This window comes from Neopelma chrysocephalum, unplaced genomic scaffold (genome assembly GCF_003984885.1).
Source record: "Neopelma chrysocephalum unplaced genomic scaffold, ASM398488v2 Primary Assembly neopelma1_147, whole genome shotgun sequence".
Taxonomy (NCBI): Eukaryota; Metazoa; Chordata; class Aves; order Passeriformes; family Pipridae; genus Neopelma; species Neopelma chrysocephalum.
In genome coordinates this window covers 4,074,171-4,096,655 of record NW_020897809.1, presented here as the reverse complement: position 1 = coordinate 4,096,655, position 22,485 = coordinate 4,074,171, and the positions used below count along the sequence as shown (strand labels likewise).

Sequence of the window (22,485 nt, the reverse complement as noted above, 5' to 3'; positions counted from 1 at the left end):
GTGAAGTCTTTCCAAAGGCAATTGAAAAAATATATCGATGTATAAAAAATACAAATATAAATCACTCTTAAAAATCACATTAAAATATCTATGGGTATTTTGGATTACTTTTCTTGGCCCATCTATGAAGAGCCACCTAACATGTTTATATATCTGTACTACAGATTAGAGAACTCCATGGAAATAAAATCAGGAAGTTTTCCTTGAGTGTGACTGGTAGAGTCCATATTCTGCATCAGGTTAACAACACTTATCATCCAAATGTTAATCACTATAAACATTAATCCAGTGACTCTGAAACTAACAGAATCTTTTTAACTGAAAGGAGCATAAAGGAGGGATTTTTAAACAAAAGGGCACAATTAAAACGTGACCCATGTTGACTGGGTTCCTTCAAAATGAAAGCTGGTGACAATTCACTGCCTTCCCACACCCTGCATGTCTGTTATTCTGGCTGTTCTTTTTATAATGTATCAAGTTACATTTTGTGCATCAACCATTTTTATAAAAAAAGCAAATATGGCCACAATCAGTTGCATCCTTAGAATACAAAGAAAAGGAAAGTGGGGAAAAAATGTACCTACAAACAGCAGACCTGTGTGGAAATTGGACATCTTTACTGGCTCCTGAACCTTCAGGCTGAGGGATTAAAACTGGAGGTCCTTGTTCTAAATTTGATAATGCTGTGATGTGGATGCATCTCTGTCCACATGCATCACCCCAAATACAACTGAGTTACTGACCATCTGTCCTCATAAAAATTTTACAATCTCATCATCTAATAACCTGTATGTTAACCTTGTAGTTCTGGGCAATTTCCAATTTTAGTAATTACAATAAATTGTTTAAATTGCTCCCAGTACTTCATTTAGAAACAGTATTCTTAAGTTTTTAAATTACTGCTGAACATCATTTGCACCCCAAGATACTTACATGTCAATAGTGGCAAATTAATGCTCGTGAATATTCAGAAATTTGGGGAGGGAGAAGAAGAATAAAAGGTAAAGCTTAATATAAATACAAAATCATTAATGTGATGTTATGGGGCTCAAAGATAATAAATGTAAATAGCTTTCACCAGAGTTCTTGAAATATAATTTCTGCTTTTGCTTCCTGGAGGCTAAAGATAATTAAAATATTTCCCTTCCCTTGCTGTTTAGATGAGCTGGCTTGCAATTATATGGGATTTTGTTCTACCATTGTTTGTATAGATGTTACCTGTTTTTACTGATATCTAACACAAAACCAACCCCCAGGCAAATAGGTACAGTGACATGGAACTGAAACGAAATTGCCAAAGAACAGCACAAATGCATGTAGCAATTAAGTTGCTGTCACAGATCCTGCTGACCTGAAGAGAGAGGTCTGAAGTCTCAAAAACAGAAACCATGGTGTGCAGTCTGAAAGATGTGCAGCAGCATGCCAAGGGTAATGAATTGGTTCAGTTTTTTAGTCACAGGATCCATAAAAGTATCTAGACTATAAAAAGGCTATGGAACGAAACTAATACACACACAACTCATTTTGCATTCTAATTATTCCAGCAAGTTTTACAGAAAATAAGGGAGACCACTAAAGAATACGGTGATTATGAAGAAAGTGTAGAATACTTCTCTTTCTTGCCATACTCTGCTTTATTATTAAGGAAAGAAGTTATTAATGATTCTTAAGCTTTTTTCCCCTATTACAGGACTTCTGTGATATTATCATTATTTTCTCCTGGAAAGCTGTCACAGATGCTGGCACTGAGAATGGTGTTCCTTCTCGTAATATCTGACAGCCTCAAGGGCAGCCCTTAATGTTGCACAGCAGTTCTGCGATATAATAAAGCAGTACAAGCACAGCTTACAGGGCCCAGCCCTGGAAAAGGAATGTACAATCCAACACTCTTCTGGCTCAGAGATAGCAACAATATTAGCTTAGTTTTTATGACACTGACAACATATTTAGTCTGATCATATTTTAAAGAATAACAAATAACATACTTTCCTGGGACATATACCAACAATCTAATAATTACACTACTAAACACCAATATGAATGCTTTTCAGGGTGGTCTAGCACATTCAAGAGCTGGGGCTGGATGCCAATTTTGGCAACTGCCTTCCCTTTTTTCTCTCTCTTCCTCTCCCTCTGACTCCACTAAGTTATGTGGATGCATCATCTCACAGATCAAAGCATCTGGCCATCTGTAGACATAAAATTAGGTGTTTGTCCATTTTGCTTCATGTGCTGGGAACCATTCACCAATGTCAGAAATCACATTCCCTCCTTGTAAGTATATGGGATGGTAAAGACTTCAAGTACATGACTGTATAAAGGCATAGTAGTAGGCATTTAGTGCCTTCATTTTCCAACATTGCCCAAATAACTTTCCCCTTCTCCTCTGATGTGGCAGCAGAAGAACTGAAGTAGGGCCAGATGTGTTTATTTTTATGTTGAGTTTCATGAGTGCATTTGGGTGTTGGTTTGGGTTGTTTTATGGTGTTGGGGTTTTTTGCTTTAATAATTTTTTTTTATTCAAAATGGCCTTAGATTCAACTTTAGTTTATTTGAAAGCCAGAATTACAGCTGAAAACTCCTCACTAACACCATTGTGGGATAGAGATTCATCTCTGTCTCTGCTAAGAGTTTGCCATCTAATGAGTTATTAAAAATGACCTACAGCAAATCAGTGGACATTTGAGGTCACCCATGAGCTACTGACCTGGCTGGACCTTGCTTAACTTATTAGATGAAACAGCTAAAGGCAACCAATATGTGGCTGAACAGTAAGTAGGTTGGAGCAAAGCCCTGGAAACTGTATATAGGCACCATCTATGAACACAGAACATCACATTTCTAAAAAAAAAATAATAATATTAAGGACCTTGGAGTAAAAGTAAAGGGAATCCCAGGAAGAACTAGAAAGATGCTGCTTTAATAAAGCTGTTGTCCAAGGAGCCAGGCATATGAGTCAGACCTATCTCTAACACAGTCTAAACAAATGAGATTGCTTACCCAGCAACTGCCTTGAGGTGAGGAGAACTAAAGTCAAAACCCAGTAATCCTGACAGATAATCCTCCATAACTTAATGTGACTCCAGATACCAGGACACTTCTGTATTTTCAGTAAAACATTCTCATCTCCACACTTTTGAATGACACAAGTTGAACACTATGAAACCTGAAAGACTGGTAAGAAAATACCACACCACTGAGCTCTAGGATGCCACGGCATGACTGAGAGACAAGGTGAACAACATGAAAGACCACTGTCAGAAACAGTTTTCCAAGTGGAAAAGAGAAAACAAATTCTCAGAACATAGGAATTAAGCAAACCGAACACACACCCTATATCCATGGCATTTTCATCACAGAAGCAAAATTAGTCATGAATACTGCAAAAAAAGGATCCAGTTCTGACACGTGGCAAGAAGAAATTTCTGCTCAGGCTGATTGAACAGTGACTGTCAGCAGCCAGGAAATTTAAACCTCTGCAAGTGGCAGGGCAGGAAAAGTGTCACGACAAACAATACAGGAAGCCAGTGGAACACACTGTAAATCAGGGGAAAAGAAAGCAAACGTGACTGCTGCCAAATCAAACCAACTGTGCTGCAAAATATTTAACACGCAACATAGCAAAAGGAACAACTTTATCAGAGCTGTTGTCAAAGTGATGTATGACAAAGGCAAGGCACAGCCCTGGAAATAGAAGTCATCCTCACGGAAATTTCTCAAGGACAGACCTGTCCACAAATCTTTACAGAAGCCATTTAAAAGACAGGACCATGCAAACCTGCAAACTAGCATTTCACAGTAAATGTCTAATTCTTACTGCACTGATATTCAGTGATGTGGAGTTACAGAAACAGGCCAACTTAGCTACACAGCACAGAGCAGCAAGGAGCAACAAATAATGCTTTGAACAGAAGATGCTAAAGACATCCTATCAACACATCATACCTCTTGCATACAACAAATAGAGGCATGAGAACCTTTAGAGAGAATATTTTTTAGCATGTTAAATGCATTACAGTCATGCTGGGCTACAATAAATAAACCTCTGTTGCTACATTCCCAGGAACATCAACACAGTATGACAGCACACTTATCGCACATGACAAGTCATCATCTCTTATCTTCTCAAATCAACAGGCTCTTACTGCTGTAGTGCTTTTATAATCCTTATGTAGCACCTCTTCCTTGCAGAAAAGACCATCCGCACAACTGGAGTAAAATGGAAGTTTTACTCATAGAAGATATGAAAATGTTCAGCTGGTTCCCAAACCTCTGAAGATACTATTAGTATTAAAACCTACTAAAAACACTGAGCAGATGCACAAATGCATCTTAGGATGAGTACAGCACAAAATCAGTTATAGATTCTTAAACACTATTTGCTCCTTCAGGAATGTGCCAAATAAAAGCTGCAAGACACCTAAATAAACAAAGTACAGTGTAAAAATGTCTTTGCAAGTTTTCAGCCAAACAATATTTTGAAACAGTTTATATTCTGGCCAAGCACACCAATACTTAACCAGAAGAGCAGGCCGCCTTTTCTCCTCTTCACACAAGACAGATCCAAGAAAAATCAAAGGGTCTGTGTTATGTAGCAGGATGGAGAGACAAATTATTATTGCATTCTAAAACAGTAGACAAAATGAATAAAATGTATCTTTAGATAAACTTCTGTGATTCTTTGTCAGATGTCAATCTTCTCCACTCCATACTTAGCAGAAGTTAGTTTTTACTTTGCCATACAAGCATTTAATTAAATGGTTTTGCATATTCAATCCTGAAGATTTTCAGAAATTATGGTCACTTTCTTGCCCCTGGAAGCAACAAGGAAGTAGGGGAGGCATCGTGATTGACAGAGGTGTGAGAGGTCAAAAAACCTCTTAATATTGTACCTGAGATAGTGTTCATTAACAAACCTTCACTGGCTCACATTTGTCAAAAGGCAAAGCCCAACTCTGAGTAACTAAGCAACAGCTGCTGAATAAGGAGTGGTGGAGAGTTGGGCTTTTTAGAGGAAATACTTGATGTTACCATGTAGCCAGTATCTGACATCTAGTTGTCATGGTGATGTGGATGTATTAGAAACATCCAGATTAGATCCACAGCCAGGGACAGACTAGAACACAAGAAAGATAAAGCACAGCACACATCTCGTGTGGTGATGCCAACATTTCCAAAAGGTTTGCTGTTAAAGACAGACAATTGAGGGGAAAAAAAATAAAAATAAAAATCTGTGAAGCCAAAGCCCTTTGCAAGAACAAAGCAGCAGCCTGAGGAAACTCTGGGAATCAGATTTGAGGCAGAATGTGAGCAAAACCAGATGGAATAAGTGGAGAAGTCTGTGCATCTTTATCCAATAGGCAACAAGAGTTAAAACAAAGAAACATGGGAAGATAGGACATTCTCTGCAACCTTGACTAAATCAGTTAGACTAAAAAAGTTCCTTTTACATTAAACAATGTCCAAAGTTAGGGAGACAGAGCAAACACTGTCCTAGAGATCTTAAAATGTGGAGAGAAACAATTCAGGGGAAGGATTTCAAAATATAAATATAGTGGCCCAGGACAGTATGTGGCCATGACTATTTAAATAACAACTCCAGGATGTTGAATTTTCAGAAGCAAAGTCCATAAAATCAAATGCAACAGTGACAGACAAGATTTTATTTCTTAATTTCACACCTTGCAGGAAAAGGGTTTTGCATATGTGCTAGCTGCAGATTATAATCTTTCTGCATCCGTTGGGAAATGATTTTTTTTTTGGTTCTAATATTCTAGAAAATAGGTAATCTCGATTTTGGCAGCCAGTTGGAAGGCATTGATAGGAAAGTATGACTGAACGATATTCATAGCTCTTTTTGAGTATCAAATTGAAAAAACCTCACTTAATCAAAAAATGGTTGTGGTTCATCACATTTCAATATCTTTTAGAGAAGGCTCTATTACATGCAGCAGATTTTTTTCCTATGCAAGCAAAACTTTTGATTAGAGTCTGCATTTATTGACTTGCAGTGCATAAACTCATCTTTTAATGTGTAGTGAACATCATGCAGCGGAAATGCCATTTGACACAGGTAATATTCTTTATCAGTCTCTGAACTGTTCAAGCAAAACTTAAAGACAATTTGTGAAGTCTGAGATCTCCTTTTGCAATGTTTTCAGTATTCAAGAAGTAAATACGGTAAGCAGAAAAGCATAGACTAGACCTGGTGGTTTTGTTACTAAACACTGTGAGTTCAGAATTATTCAAAGTTGTATTGCATTCACAGTGTTTGCAAATAATTTCTTAAAGTACTGGTAATTATAAAGGTAAAAAGATAGGAAAGACGGAAACAACTGCAAGCAAACAAAGAAAACATCTTGCAACAGAACAAGGGGTAAAGGCTTTAAATTAAAAGGGAGTAGATTCAGACTAGATTTAAAGAAGACGTTTTTTGTGATGAGGTTGGTGAGGCTCCGGAACAGGTTGCCCAGAGAGGTGGTTGATGTTCCCTCCCTGGAAACCTTCCAGGTCTGGCTGGACAGAGCTTTGAACAACATGATCTAGTTGTAGATGTCCCTGCTCGTTGCAGGGAAATTAGAGCAGATGACCTTTAAAGGTCCCTTCTAAATCAAACTATTCTGCAATCTACAATCTACAAAACAATGTGAGAGCACACAACTAACTGATTGCCAGCTTTCCATAGTAGTAATAACAATAATAATAACACAAAGCTTTTAAACAAAGGTTGAAGTCACACGATAAAATCTATACTTTCAACAGGCAGTAAAATGATAAATGACCAGAGAGACAAAGAGAGGTACAAAAGACAATACACATGTTCTACAGAGTACTGTGTAAGACAAAGAGATAAAGCCTATTTCTGCAAAATAGTACTGCAATCTTGTAAAAAGAAAAAAAAGACACAAGAAGAAATTGAATTCTGAAAATGAGAACAATAATAAAAATTGAACTTAAATCCATGGGAAAATATTTATAGTCATCTTGTCTCTGAAATGAGTGAAGTCCAAATATACTTCAAGACCTGTAAAATACTTTTTAATCACTTCTTTTATAAATCCATATTTACTCAGAGCAATCACTGTTACCAAGTCAAAATGGTTGTTAACATTTGAATATATTTCAAATCCAATGACATGGAATTAGTCTCAGTGTGGTATTAATTTAAGGAAAAATGAATTTAGACTATTATTAATGAAGACTTCTTTATCTTTTTACTTCTTATTGAACTTTAAATTGTATTTTACATTCATGAACCAGTTTTTAAAAACATTGATTTTTACAGCTTGATACTGGATTTACACAGCTTGAGACTCTCAGCAACATATTGTGTGCCTTATGTTTGTTAGTTGAGTTGACACAAACCATATCTCCTGTTGACAGAAATGCTTGAAAATATTCATGGACTTCAGCATCCATCAGAGAAAAACTCTGCAGTTATGGAAAGCACTGATAAAATTGCTTCCTGTACTTCAAAAACACCAGAACAGCAGCTCTATCACAGCATCAGGATGGGAAGAACAGATGGAAGACAGTCAGACAGACTTTTCTAAGTTAAAATTTATATTATTGCTTTTCTTTTTCAAAGCAGCAGATTACCTTTAGACAGCGTAATTGACCATCAAATTTTATTTTCTATCTTGATTCTTCTGCTCAGTCAGTAAAGACACAGCAACATCTTGCACTAAGGCTACTACTTCACTATATAAATACACCTGGATAGGTCCCTGACAATCTGCAATCCAGTGGAATCTTTTTCTTTTTTTTTTTAACCTCAATCAAAAAGGATTGGGAAAAATTGATTTTTCATCTGATCATGCACTAACTGTTCTCCAGCTTCTTTAAAGAAAAGAAGCTGTAACACACCTGTATTTCCCAACTTAACAGAGAGCCAGGCCTGATGATGCAATAAGGTAAAAGTAATTTGCTAAGGCAGCTGGTAGTGTATGATAGCAGAGATTTTATAAGCTAACCAGGCTCTGGGCTGCTGATGGGTATTTGCCAAAGACCAGCCAATCTGATAATAAGAAAAAGTCTGAAAGTGCCAAAACATCAACCAGCAGAGTGCACATATTGCAGTCTAATGTCAGAGGTAGCAAGGAGCGAAATTGTTATTAAGGAGAGATTTTTAGAAGTCAATTATGATTATTTGATTTAAACCATACTGCTGCTCACTCGCTCCCCTCTCAAATACATTATGGTAGGGAATGAAGACCTAATTACAAAATTCACAAAAACATGACTGTGAACTCAAAATATCTTTCCAAATCCCATGACAATACTATGAAATATAACTTGCTCAATGTATCAAAGGATGTGAAAATCCACCCTTTTGTACTGGTAGATATTATGGAATGTCATAAAAAGCTGTAGGTAAATGCTGAGAAATGTATCCAGTATAAATCATGTCAGTATTAAAATGAAATCAGCATAAGCACTGGGCTAAAAGTTCATGTAACTTCCTGAGTTTAAAATGTAGTCACATAATGAAAAAGTTGAAACATGGTTCATTAGTATAAGACCCATTCTCCATTATAAATGAAAGCTGAAGAGTAACTTTCCAGATCCAACACTTTTGGGGAAATTTTATGCTTTATTTTGACATATCATTATCAAAATTGATAATTGATTCTAACATGTTTTCTTCTCCCTGCAGAGAGCACACATCCTCCCTGAAGCAGAGTCTATCCACCTTTTAGGTGAGGCAGTTATTGATATCAAGTTTCTAAAAAAAAGAAAAAGTGAATAACTCTTTGCACATGCTTAGACACTGGTATTTTAATTCAGCTTGAGCGACAAGTAAGAAATCAGAAAGGACTTCAATGTTCCTTCCTGAATCAGAAAGCCATTTATGGAAGATAGTTATTATTGTAGACTTCACTATATGTAGACAAGTTAATATGGTCCTTTTGTGAGTTACCCACCACATCCCACTTTTCTTCACACCAATCAACACTTCACCTTGGGCACTTCAAAGACAGTAATCAATTCTTTTCACAGAGTCTAAGAATTCTTCTGAGTCAAGGGTAGACATTTCCCTGTTCAAGCTAATTTAAACAGACATCATTGTAAATCAACCTAGGAAGAAAAATTTCCGAAACCAAGTCTGTTCAGAACAAGCCTATTCATCTGTACCAGCAAGGTGCTGGTGTGGTTGTGCATCTAGAATGACTGGCATTAAAGTGTTTGTGTGATATTCACCCCAGGCCTTTACTAGGAGCAAAGTGCAAAAAGCCCAAGCTAAAACATGTAGATGTGAGTTCCACAGAGGCAGAGGCTTCAGTCTCATTAAGTGCTGAATTTTAGGGCCATGGAAATCAATGGAACATAACTCTTTGTGGGGCATGGGTGTGCACTTGGTGCTGTGCTGAAGAGCACCAGACTGCTGAGCCAGGTCTAAAACTCATCAACAGTCACAGAGTTTAAATTGAGAAACTGTGCCTCAGGCTATCCAACGGAATCTCATTGGAAACAAACTATGGGAAAATAGGCAAGCACTGAAATACTGGTGTACAATATTATCACGGCTCTCAAAAGCTGTGTGCTGTACAAGTGGAAGGCAGTGCAGAGCTGCAGTCTGCCTGTCTCTGGATGGGAAGGAAAATAGAGACATGAACCTTGTGCTGCACTTTAAATTAAAATTCTTCTGATGCAGGACTTGACAAGTTAGTTACAGAACCATGGTCACAAAACTATCTTGTATCCATAATATTTCCTGCAATACTTCAGTGAATCACATATATATATATATATATCAAAATCCTTTGGTGTGACAACAGATTGCACCACTCTCCACCATGTAGGATATCTCTCTCTGCATATATCTTTTATATATGTCTATATATATATGTATTTTCACCTCTATACATGTCTTTTCCCCTGACATTCACTAGTGATGAAAACAAAAATAGACTTAAAATAATTAAGAGTATTTAGAATTTGAAAATCTGGGTTTTTATCTGGTAGTATGTTTGGACTCTTTGCTCAATGACTTTAAATAAGCACAGAAAATTCAATGGATAACTAAGTCTTGCAAAGCTGCAGAATGCACTTAATTGCACTGTCAGCTGTGTTAATGGGATGAAGGTTTATCCTCTAGGAAATATTTCTCCATTATAAAACTTAGCAAGTAAAACAGGATTATATATATGGTAAACTAGAAACGACAACAAAGGAAAAACCTCCCATTACTTAAATCAACTTATATAAGCCTACTTCCCTTCTATTGCCAAGATAAATTGTTTCACTTTGTTCTCTATTTTGTTGGGGTCCTTTTAAGGTAAAATCAAACAGATTTCTCAAGCTGCATCTGCTCTGATCCAAACAAAAAGATTATCCTTTCCCCAGGCTACCTTTATTGGCATATGTCTACCTCCTCCACCACATCTCAGAGACTACTGTCCAGGGCTGGTAGACAGATTCTCATATGGTCACCCCCACCCTACTTCTGTCAAAATGATTCTATTTTCAAACACTCTGCTAAGAAAAAACACTGATCTGATTCCTTTTACCAAGCCAGTTTTGGGAAGAGCTTACAGAACAGTTTATGACAGATGCTTTGAATGGGACAGTAATACCCAGCAAGAACAAGTGGCAGAAAGCAGCATTTTGTCATCTCCTAATAACCTGCAGCTGACATCATTCATCCAGTTGCCTTGAGACACTGCCCAACTTCTTCATATGTAATTCATCTCAGAGAAAGCCACATGTCATAATCACAAGCGCAAAGGAGATCAAGCAAGAATAGTTCATACAGAAAATAGAGATCTAAGTTCAGGATTGAAAATAGGAGAAAATGTTATTCACTAAGCAGGAGAAAAAAATGTGATGAGGGAATTAACATAATGTGCAGTTGTCAAAGTGTTAGTACAGGCCTAAACAGGAAAAAATGAAATAATCAGTGCAAAGATGAAACTACGCAAGTTCATCTAGGAATAAAGCACTAAAGTAGGCCTGAATAACCACATTCATTTTTGTGTCTTCTTGGGAAGATAAAGAAAGGAAATGGAGGTAGCAGATAACCAATGAGGAAAGTAAAACTTACCTCATTCTAAAAGGCATTTTTATTTTTTAAGAACATTTAGAAAGGTTCTCTTTGGGTGTGTAATATTTTAGTCCAGACCAAATCTAGAGGCAGAGCTACAGTAAAGATTTTGAGACAGAAGGGGTTTAGAAATAAATAATATTTTTAGACATGAAAAAGCTCCCAGGCACAGAAGTCTCTCCTTGGTTCTAAATTTCTCATGGTGAAGAAATTATTACACTGAGCACGTTGAATCTAAACAGATTGAGTACAGAGAGTGTTTTATTTTATTCAGCTGTGATTAGAACCCATTTAGTTTTGTTAGTCTCTTTCTACTGCAAAAGGGGCAATCAAATTATAAAGGTATGCACCTAACAATCTTATTAGCTACCCTTGATTCCCACCAGATGCTGTTGTCACCAAACTTTTTAAAATCCAAAACTCTAACTTTTTAACTTTCGTTTACAACAAAAGGTAGCAAAAAGACTTGACACTTTTTGAGAAAACTCATAGTGCACCAACTTATAAATCCTTATAAATCACTATGAATTCTTACCCTTTACAGTTTTTCTGGAAATATTCTGCAAGTTCAAGTCCCAGAAACATGCAAGAAACACTGGAGTAATTCCTCAGAAATGGAAAAGGATTAAAAGTGCTCTAGATGGGCAGGTGCGGCTGTGATGCATCTGAGTAGCTGCCTGTTTGTGTTCCTAGGAATGGAAGAGGCAACTGCAATCTAATACTGATTTTGCCACAATAACATAATTGACTTCAAGGAGTCCAACCCTCTTGTTTGCACCAGTACTTGATAAAGGAGAATTTAGTGCCAGTTAAATTAGTTAGTCAATAATGTTAGTTAGTGAATTAAGCTAACTCTTTTTAATGACTAAGAACACTAGCAGAATGAGAGAGTAAATTTTGCAAAATACAAATCTTAGGACCTGAGGGAAACAACAGAAAGGTACAAGAAAAAGGCAGTTTGAAGGGCAAGGAGAAGTGCTTTTGTCTAGAAATGTTTGAAGCACTGAAAAGAAGGGAACCTGGGCTTTTCCCCTTTCTGCAAACAATGAATGTAAAGTTTACCTTATCATATAAACAAAGACCAACTGCAAAAGCTCAAAACCAGGAGTTGTTTTCAGTTGATACTGAAATTTCCCTCTTGTGTTTCCTGGATTTCACACAATGCTGACGTAAGCAGGTGAGCTCCTGCCGTGTGTCACTCCTGGTACTGTACTTGGCTTTTCCACAGGTGGCATATCTTAGAATTGTCTGAGAGTATGTCACCAAGACACATTCACCCTCACCTTGGCTTTGCTTTTCTTCTACATTCCACTGAAAACCACATTTATCCAAGTGTTCATAAGCCTCTTTCATGAACTTGAAAAACTGCTGAGTGCAAACTCATTAGCAGAAAATATGTCATTTACACAACTGTGGGAAAATATGAGGTGACATGGACTTAGGGAAAAAAAAGACTGGAGTAGGTTCTTCATCTCGGATATACTTCGGACTTAGAATGTAGGGTCTTGGCTACCTATATTCTCATACTAACAAAAGGTAAAATGCTGCTCTATTTTTCTTTTACTTTTATACGCTGTCAACATCTGCAAGATCAGTTTTGAGCCTTCTGATCAGTTTTGAGTCTTCTTTTATCATCTCCTCATGTACATAAATCCATTATAGAATCCTACTATTCCCAGTGGTAATCCTACTGCCATGTTCCCCATGGATGGTTGCCAGAAAGCCCAGCCCACATTCCAACTGCTGCTGTTAATTATATGTCACATTCCTAGGTTCTTCTTAATATACTTACTGGCATCTCATAAAATCATAAATCAAATGTTGAAATTATGCAAATTTCAAATCATTAGTCATTTTTCATTATTACTAATCTCTTCCACAATAGCTGTTTATAGTACACTGATTGACATGTAGAAAGTCATATGAGTATCTTAGGAATGTATACCTGTGGAAGTATATATGCAAGATACATCTGAGACAGTAGCATGTCCCAAATCACTTACATTCTAAAATAATAGGGGAAACATAAAAAACAAGAGCTATGAGAACTCACTTTGTGCTGCTATATAACCCATGTAAATAAACTAGATTTAAAAAAGACCCCCAGCAGCTGAATGAGGCAGTGCCTTTTACACACCTGCTCTCACACCTGGATTTCTGCCTTGGTACTGCATTGTCCAAACTGGGTTCACACTGATTCTGTACTTTTAAAAATTGGACTTTCCTTCTAATGAAAAAGTGCCTTATTCCTTTCCTTCCTTTTTCTTCTATGAATATATGAATATGATTAATTCACTAAGAACCTTTTCCCTATTTTCTGTCAGAAATCTGTACACAGTTGATAATTGCCACATTTGTGGATGGAAGAGCTACTGCTTGCTAAGACAGCTGTCACAGAACTTCTTTCTTAATCTTAATTGTTTATTCATTGTTTAAAAACATACTGCCTTGCAAATCCTTTGGCTACAGGCAGTGAGGCTGTAGGTAGCAAATACACTTTTGTGTTTAAAGAGAAGAAACAAAATGCAGTGACAGATTTAGACTCCCCATGCATGCTTAAACATTTCAAAAGCAAAACTTTATAATAAGCAGTCATTTTCAGGAAAAATTAAGAAGGCTAATTCCATGAGAATGTTGTGCAGTTTAAATGGACCAACAGCTTTGCTGCAAAGTGCCCTAAAGCAAGCCATGTCTGTACAGACAGGGAAATAGACTCCAGTGTAGAGTGCCATCATCCCACTTTACTTTGCTCTGAATTCCTCCAGTATATGAACATCATAGGAATGCCAAAAGATAGTTTTCTGAGCTGCGTAGGCTTTATATTTCAAAGATCAGTAACGTTTCTATTTTTGACATTATCCATGTGATCTGTAAGATATGCAGAAAACAGGGAACGAGGGAGTGCAGAAGAGGGGAATGAAAAGTATAAAAGCACTTCAATAACCAGACCAGACCTTTATATTTTACAATGATGATCAAGAGTACTGTAAATGCAAATCTGTGATTCTTTATTAAATTCACTAATTTACTTTCCCATATACATTTACAGTAGGTGCATACACACTGTAATCAAAGATGGCACTAGAGTTACTTTTAGGTTGGTAGATTTTTTAGTGGCTTTTATTTTATTTTTCAAAATGTTCCAGGTTAAATTTCAGTATCGTAGATTTTATATTTGTGGTACTTAAGTTTTCTTGATTTCATCATAAATGTAATGAAATCTGCTTTTGCTTTTTATTTTCAGATTCTAAACTTGAATATTTCCTTAGAATGGGAATTAGGTAGTCCTGTTGTTACCATCAATGTTTCTAAGCTTTTTTATGAAGAGGCTGAAAGAGCCACAAGACATATACGAATAGCAATGTATTTATGTTCCATGATTGTTAAGCCTATCTCGTTGAGAGCCTGGTTAGGGACTGTGACCATCCACTTTAGGGATCCTACAGCTGGGAGGGATCATTGTGATCATGCAGCTGACCAGGCCAAAGTTTTTCCCAAAATTTAACTGAGCTCACAGTTGTGCAATTTGCAAAATAATGGAACCCAGTTTCAGCCACTGGATCTTCTAAAATCTTTGGCAACCAGATTATAGAGTCTGGTATTAGTAATTAACTCCAGATCAACTAATTAAACCTTTAGTCATCTCTTGAATAAGCTAAATTAACTGAGCTCCTGGAGCCTTTCAGTCTAAGGCACATTTTCAACTCTTCAATGTGTCCTGTCACTATCTGTACAACTAAGTGAACAAAAATTAAAGAAAAAGGTGAGAATTAACTTACCAATAGAGAGCTGATTTTTTTTTCTATGCTGAGTCAAGAGTCCTGTGTTTAACTATTCAGTGATCACACTTATCTGTTTTCAGCTGTTTGAGCTGTGGTTCTGCCTAGTAATTCAATAAACTAAAACATAACCTGGAAATGAACAACAGGCCTTTTCTAGAGAAATGGTGTTGTGCAGACACTCAGTTGTAAACCTATCAATATCTACTGCCTGTACCCTCAGGCTAAGATTTGATTAACTTGTTATCACCCCTCTGCATTACAGCACTGGGCAAAAAAAATTTAAGTATACAGTCCTCTTCTTGGCAAGAGTAGCATTTCCACACATTGACAGACTCCAAACTGAGACTATCGTGTCCATGTGCAAGGAAGATGTCAGCAACAAACCAGATTTCTGCAGTTGGAATACATTTAAGTGATAAAAAACGCTTTTCTTCCGCAGCTGCATAAAGCAATGGTTTTGGATGGTTTGAATTAGATGGTGTGGAAACAGGAATCACCACAGAGCTCCATCTTCCCCATTTCTACAGGCAATCCCTGTATTAGAGGCCAAAACAAGATTCAACAAGCCTTTGACTTTGGCCTTTAACTATAAATAGTCTGCATGTAAAACGTATTCTATACATAGCAGAATGACATATGTAACTGAACATCCTTTAGTTCCACTGCTCTCAGTAACTACTCAGGTTAGTGTGCTTCTCCAGAAACACGTGGTTGCCTGACCCCTGTATCCCTTTTCAACCATTTTTTTTCCTCTTTAGCAGTTCTAGAATGAATTAATCTATAGACAGGCTTGATTAAAAAAACATTAGCACTTGCACAAAGAAGTGGTTTGGTATCTTTAGAAGCTTTATGCATTTTCCAAATCTTTTCAAAATATCCTGCATTAATCATTTCACAACCTTTCAAATAATATCTAGGAAGCTTTGTTATCTTTTAGTCCCTAGTTTAAAACATTACTGTATGATTTTTGGCTTCTCAAGATTCTCAAGTCAGAATCCTAACTTTGAGGAGAAGCTGTCACGTCAACAGCTCCTCTTACCAGCCCAACCTATCTGAATTCTCCTTCCATTTGTGATTGCACAATATCCTTGCATGATTACCACAATTGCTAGCCTGGAATGTATTATGAGGAAAGCATTTAATGTCTTTTTAGCTGTCTTTTAGTATAGTTAAAATGGGAAGAGGAACCAGATAATGAGATTAGGCAGCCTTCTACAGACCAATGACAAACATACTGCAGACATTGCTGGGAAACTTTGGCACTTTCTTTCTTCATTTTTCTTTCATTACTGGCTTGAGAAAAATAAATAGATAGGTGCTGCATAAGCACTGTAAAAATACAATTTTGTGCTGTCTGATCAAAGGGGAGTGGCAAATAGAAAATGAGTTAAGTGTGTCTGAGTTCAGTTTGCATTGCCAATTTTTAGACCTAAGTCCGTCACTTCTAATATCTAACGTAGCTGTTGGTTAGTGCTACGTGATATCCAGCACCTATGGCAAATAGACAAGGGAGTAGAAATTTTAATGCAGTTTATTCCTTCTAAATATTATCTGAAAACTCACAGCAGCTGTGTATAGAGCCAGAATAGAATATACACAGCTACGAATATTCCCAGAAGCTTGAAAGCAGAAATCTAATAAAATATTCCCCTCCCATCTACCCTATGTCTTTCACAGACACATCTAGATCTCAGCGCAGGTAGAATCCAACTGGTAAGAGGCAATGTAAGCTCTGATCAAATTATTTGAAGATTCTGGAAAATAATTCATAAGAACAAACATATTCTGTCATACTCCATGGCAGAATTCATGACAGTCTAATACGCAAATCATTGACCATAATAAATTGCTTAATTGCCACAGGACAAAATATATTACAGAACTGTCACACTTTAAACATTCTTCCACTGAAATTTCACTTTTATTGCCAACTGGAAAACACAGATAATACACAGCTAATCAACAGCTTCATTTTTAAAGCAAGGATGTTCCTAAGTTCAGTCAGTGGAATGATTAAATAAAACAGTTTTTTTCTTACCCTTATTGTACATGTTGGTTGGTACTTGGACATCACTCAGACTGATGTTCACAGGCAAGTTATTGAAGTGGTCATTTGGCACCAGAACGAACTCCTTCCCCAGCTCCAGGTAGTTTCCTTCTTCATCTCGTTCATTTATGAGCACAGCATTGAAGTATTCGTACTACAACAGAAACCCACAATCTGTATTCAGAACACACATTCAGCTTAAAAATACAAATAGTTTAGCATATCTATCAATCCATTGATTAAACCCTGACATATATCTCCACCTAAAATAGTAGAAAAAGAAATTTTTACCATCCCTCAGATTCCCTCTATAGTCCTAGTCCAGGTACCTTTCTGAAAACAGATTTGTCAATACGTTTCAAGAAAACCCCATATCACCTTAGTTCTGGCTACCCTGAAAATATTAAGGGCAGTCCAACAAAAACTCTGAACATAAATAATATATACACTATTTTTAATACAAAGCTTTCTAGATTTAAATATTTTCCTGGATGATTATTTAATGATGATCTCTCTGTTGAGTTTATTTCCACCAGTTCAAGAACTACTATCGTTGCTGAACTTAGGCTTCATGAACTAAAAGTGTTTTTATTTCACAGGAATATTAACTGCAGCTGTAGTTGCTTACCCAGTGTATACTGACTGCCACTTCCTTAAATTATTTTCTTTATGCTGAATTTTAGAATTGCTTATCATAGCTGGTTTTGTAAAATTATGCATACTTCAATATGGACATATCATCTTCATAGTGACTTATTTTGAACAAGAAATTATTGTCCCTCTGTTAAAGATTCCTGAAGAGTATTTGGCCTATTTTGTACAGAATTATAACGAGATAAGCAAAAGTAATTTAGATAAAATTATGGATTTCTTTATGACCTAGTTTAACCAGAAATTCTATCAGGCTTTGAAGGCAACAAACAGTGCAGACTACTTTTTAACCTCCTAAATAACCTTAACCCTTGTCAAGAGTTTGTGATGTGTTTCTTAATATAAAGAGACTAAAGTTTAGCATCTTTGAAGAATCACATTAATTTAAATATGAGATTCTGCCCTGACTATCCATTTGAGAGAAAATGCATGTAATATTTAAATATAAATCTATGCATTCATATATGATACTTATTGATACAATCTGTACAAGGATAAATACACTCTTGGCAAAGCTAAAACAGACCAGCAAGCACAAAATCTTGCAAGGCTTTTCACAGCTTTCTTTCTTAGTATGATACACAATTCATTCTACTGAACAAGAACCAGTTAAAGTCTTACAAACTATACACTTCCATTAAAAGGCTTAATTATTTAAACAGTATCTTAAATGGAAGATTACTTGGAGAGCAGCTTTCCTTACCCCTCTCTTTTAGCTTTTGCTTTTTCAAAATGGCCAACCCATCACTTGGATTTTAAATGAAAGCAGAGTACAAAGGAGCTCACTGCATGTCAGGTTTGGAGGACCTTGTGTGTATGACAGAAATATTCAGACGAACTCAGCATTCCCCACACCATTAATCACATATAACAAAGACTGAGACACATCAGTATTTCAAAGTCAATTTAACGGAAATTATTCTGACATGATTAAACATCTGACTTTAACGTTATTCCATTGGTTTATACTGAGATGAGCCAAATAGTCTGCTGCATACATGTAATGAATACATACAGCTATTGAATCCTAAGCTCACAGTTGTACTGCCATTAACTATTAATTCCTAAAGTTATTAGAATTATCCAACACCCTTCTCTCTCCCATTTGATGGATTGTCACTGTTATAGATTTGATTCCTGTCATACCAGAATCAAAAGGATGGAGATACATGATCATTCCCAAGAAACACCAGTTCTCATCCTATCTGGGAGAAACCTTCTCTATCTCTGCATATTATCCAGGTTTATCATGGATCATGAACTGCACTGCATGCCTCTCACCCACATAGGGCAACAGCTTTTTACTTATCGCTTCTGCAGAGCCAGAGAGACATGGCAGAAGAGTTGAAATTCCACTTATTTCCCGTCCTAGTAAGTAATAAAATATTCCTTCCAACATTAAGCAGTGCACTAATGGCTGTTGTGAAATGTAGTTCTACTTCAATTCCAAGCAGGGAAGAAGTAAGCTGTGTAGCTTTCCATGATATATCAGATACTATCTAAGTCTGGAAGAAAGGCTGATATTCCATCTCCTGGGAGTACAATGATAAATAAAATTATATCTTTCACATTTCTTTCTTGCCATCCACCACTCTCTTCACAGTCCCTGGACAGCTGAGTTCCCTTAGGGTGAGGATGAATGTTTCATCTTCCTTCCAAAGTGCTTGTTTTCTTGTCCTTAAGGACATGGGTTTGTTTCCCTTTTTCTCTATTGAACATGACACCACCTCTACAACTGCTGGAACCACAGACATTGTGCTGTTTTCATGATGCTTCTTGGCTTTATAAACGTTATCAAGATTGTTATAGAGAAATGAAAGGGGGGTTGTCTTTTTTTTTTCTTATTTAAAAGCATTCACAACACCTACCAAATTCTAAGACAAAAGTTCAATTCAAATATTATGCTTTAGGAGAAAGATGATTAAGCTTGATAAGATTCTGTACTAAAATATGTAGCAATATACTGCTGTTCTTTAACTGAACTTAAGTTACATATCATGAAATAATTTTTCAGTAATTCACACGCAGACTTAGTGATTTCAAGGATGTAAATTTTACTTGCACATGGCTTTTATAATAACTTGCAAATTGAAGGAAAAATTAACAAATTTCAAATAAGGATGTCAGAATACACATGAAATCACCTCTAAAAGAGCATTATTTTTCCTTTCATTCAGTGGGCTATTTCCTTTTCCAAAGAAGTTACTTAGTAGACTTCCTCCTCCATCACATTTTGTAAGTAGCAAGGCTAGCCAAGTATTAAAATCTGCTCTATATTAAAAAAAAAACAAAAACAAACAAAAAACCCCATCACTTATTTTATGATTGAGTAATTAGGACTGATTGTTTCTTCAGTTTATTTAGTATTCACTGATTTATTGGTCTGAGTCTGTATTTTCTCTTTTCAATTCTACAAGTGTATACAAAATAAAATGATTTATGGGGGGGAGGGTTAAAGCAAATTGTAACATAAAATAGTCCTTATGGTACTGTGGATAATTACTATTTTCCTGAGGGGGGAGGGGGTCTGTTTCATCTGTGGGGGTTGGCTTTGGTTTGTTGAGGGTTTTTTTGCGAGTGAGAAGCCTACAAAAAGAACCATATTTAATGCAGTCCTGCAAGTTCTAAGGGTTAAACATCAGGTAATAAATACAGCTCAAAAAAACTACTGAAAAAGATCATCATTTAAAGCAGAGCTGTTATACAGTGGCTTCTTTTGGGCACTTTCTTTCCGAAGAAATTATTGAGTGTGACAGCTGAAAGGTGATAGAAGAATATTAAAAACTGGAGAAAAAATATTAAAGCAAATCCATCTGGCATTCTGACACTGCATTTGAGATAATGCCCAGGAGAAAGAGGATAAAGTCCTGTTTGCTGACAACACAAATACTCCACCTAAGCTCTTAGAGAAAATGACTTCAATTTAATCTTGTCAATGGAGGTCAGTCTTTGATGTAACCTTAACTAGGTGAGTTCTGAGTGCACAGAATATAACACGCCAAAAAGTTATTAGTCTAATAAATAACAAGGTAATTATCCAGGGTGGGAGCAGAGACAGGCTCTACTGTGACTTGTCCAACAGGTGAGTTTGCACTAACCTTGCAGACCTGCAGGTGAGCAAGGAAATCTCATTCATGTCATCTGAATCTTTAGATCTAAACACCAACATTTACACTTTATATATACTTTTCTATACTTTTGTGCATTTAAATTTGCTCAAGTAAACACATTGGGGTTTTTTGCTTGTACATTCCTTAGCAGCACCTGCATCGTTCTGTGGGTTTGCTCTACCATTTTGAAATCCCACATTGTATCAAAACGAAGAAGACAGAGTAAGGCCATAAAAACTGGGGACAAATAACAATCTCAGCTTTCATTTTCACCCTTGCAAAGAAAGCCTTCCCAATGCAAGGCAGTATAAACAAATCAGTGCCCAAAAGAACAAGCACTGGACGATTCAGCAAGGAGTTGACCATATCTGAGACATCCCAAAGAATCACAGGTTCTAATAGTCTGTAGAACCCTGGACTGCTCTGGCACAGTGCTGTAATCAGAGGAGGCAGAGACTTGTGGGGCTGTTAGGAAATCAGTCACAAAATTGTTTTCCAGGATCATTCACACTGACAGCCAAAGGCAAGTTTGTTTTAAAAGAAAAGACAGCTTCAGCCACAGTAAAAAACTGAGTGTTGTATGATCTCTTAGGATGGCTGCCATGGACATATGTTAATTATGATAAAAATTAATTCATTAAAAATATATCAAAGAAAAACTGGGGAAGTGTAAAGTTTGTGGCCTGCAATGAGAACCACGGGGTTACATGGGAGAAATGATCTGCAAGGTAAGAAGGAAACTTTAAAGTTTTCTATTCCAGCTTAGCCAATTATTTTGGCATAATGTCTCAACTAAATGAGAACCTTGATTACAATGGATACTTGGCTGAAACAAGACTTCAGTAATTTAGATATAATATTGAAAGTTATTGTACAAACTGTGGTAGACGAGTGACATTCTATATTGCAACTTACATTTATCTTTTTGTAAACAGATATTTCACGATGCTTAAATTATTTATCAAATATTTGTTAACACTATAAACAGTATATTTATTTAAATATAAATATTTACTGTTTAATTTAAAAATACATTCTAATGCAAATTGCCTTTGCAACTTAGAGAGCACTTGGCACACAAGAGTAAACATGTATCAGTCCATCTCATTGCATTTTAAAATTAAGTATATTGGTTTTTAACACCATGAAAGAATACAAGCCACAATTTTAGTTTGATATATTTTTTCTATAGTATAGAAATTATTTTTATCAAGACAGCATTTAAAAAGTCTCATTCACAGACACATGAGGACTAGAAAGGTGTAAGAATGCAACTAGGAATGATTTGCACGTAAGGGTCAGCACTGGAGCAGTATTGGGGTTACATTGATAATTCTTAACTATTCAATAACCATTTTCACAGAGTTTCTGCAACCTTACAACTCATCCAAAGAGAAAGTTGAATGTATCTGAGAGATACTAAATTAAGGAAAGTTTATGGCATTTGCATTGAACCTCAAAATGCTGCAGCATCAGAGAGAAATTAAGTAGCAGCAAATAACATGGAAAACAAAGGGGAAAGCAAAACCTAGCATTAAATAGCACAGATAGCTAGAAACGAACAATAATTGAAATATCTATGACAGTTTCAACAAAATAGCTATTATCATAACTGAGTTTAAAAGAAAAAAAAAGGAAAAATTTATTTTCTCAAGACTCTGAGGACACACCTCTAAAAGTAGGAACACATCTCTAAAGAGGACAGAAATGTTCATGATAGGTAAAAACCAAAATGAGAAATGCTATCCACTCTGAAGGAGGCTTTCCTACCACATAACACATTGACAAGAGTCTCCACTCTAGTACTCGTGTTAAAGAAGAGGTAGGTGTCTGAATATACATCAGTTTTTA

General features: G+C 36.3%; 1 protein-coding gene across 5 annotated transcripts in view; it reads right to left on the bottom strand.

Annotated features, from left to right (window-relative positions):
* Positions 1 to 22,485, bottom strand: part of CACNA2D3 (calcium voltage-gated channel auxiliary subunit alpha2delta 3) — a 409,434-nt gene that overhangs the window by 225,775 nt on the left and 161,174 nt on the right. For all 5 annotated transcript variants that reach the window (XR_003536951.1, XM_027700391.1, XM_027700390.1 and 2 more), the window contains one exon: positions 16,865 to 17,027. Coding sequence is in view for 4 of the 5 variants with exons in the window: in XM_027700391.1 (XP_027556192.1) it covers positions 16,865 to 17,027 (163 nt within the window). In the remaining variant the exon portion in view is untranslated. The remainder of the gene's footprint in view (positions 1 to 16,864; positions 17,028 to 22,485) is intronic.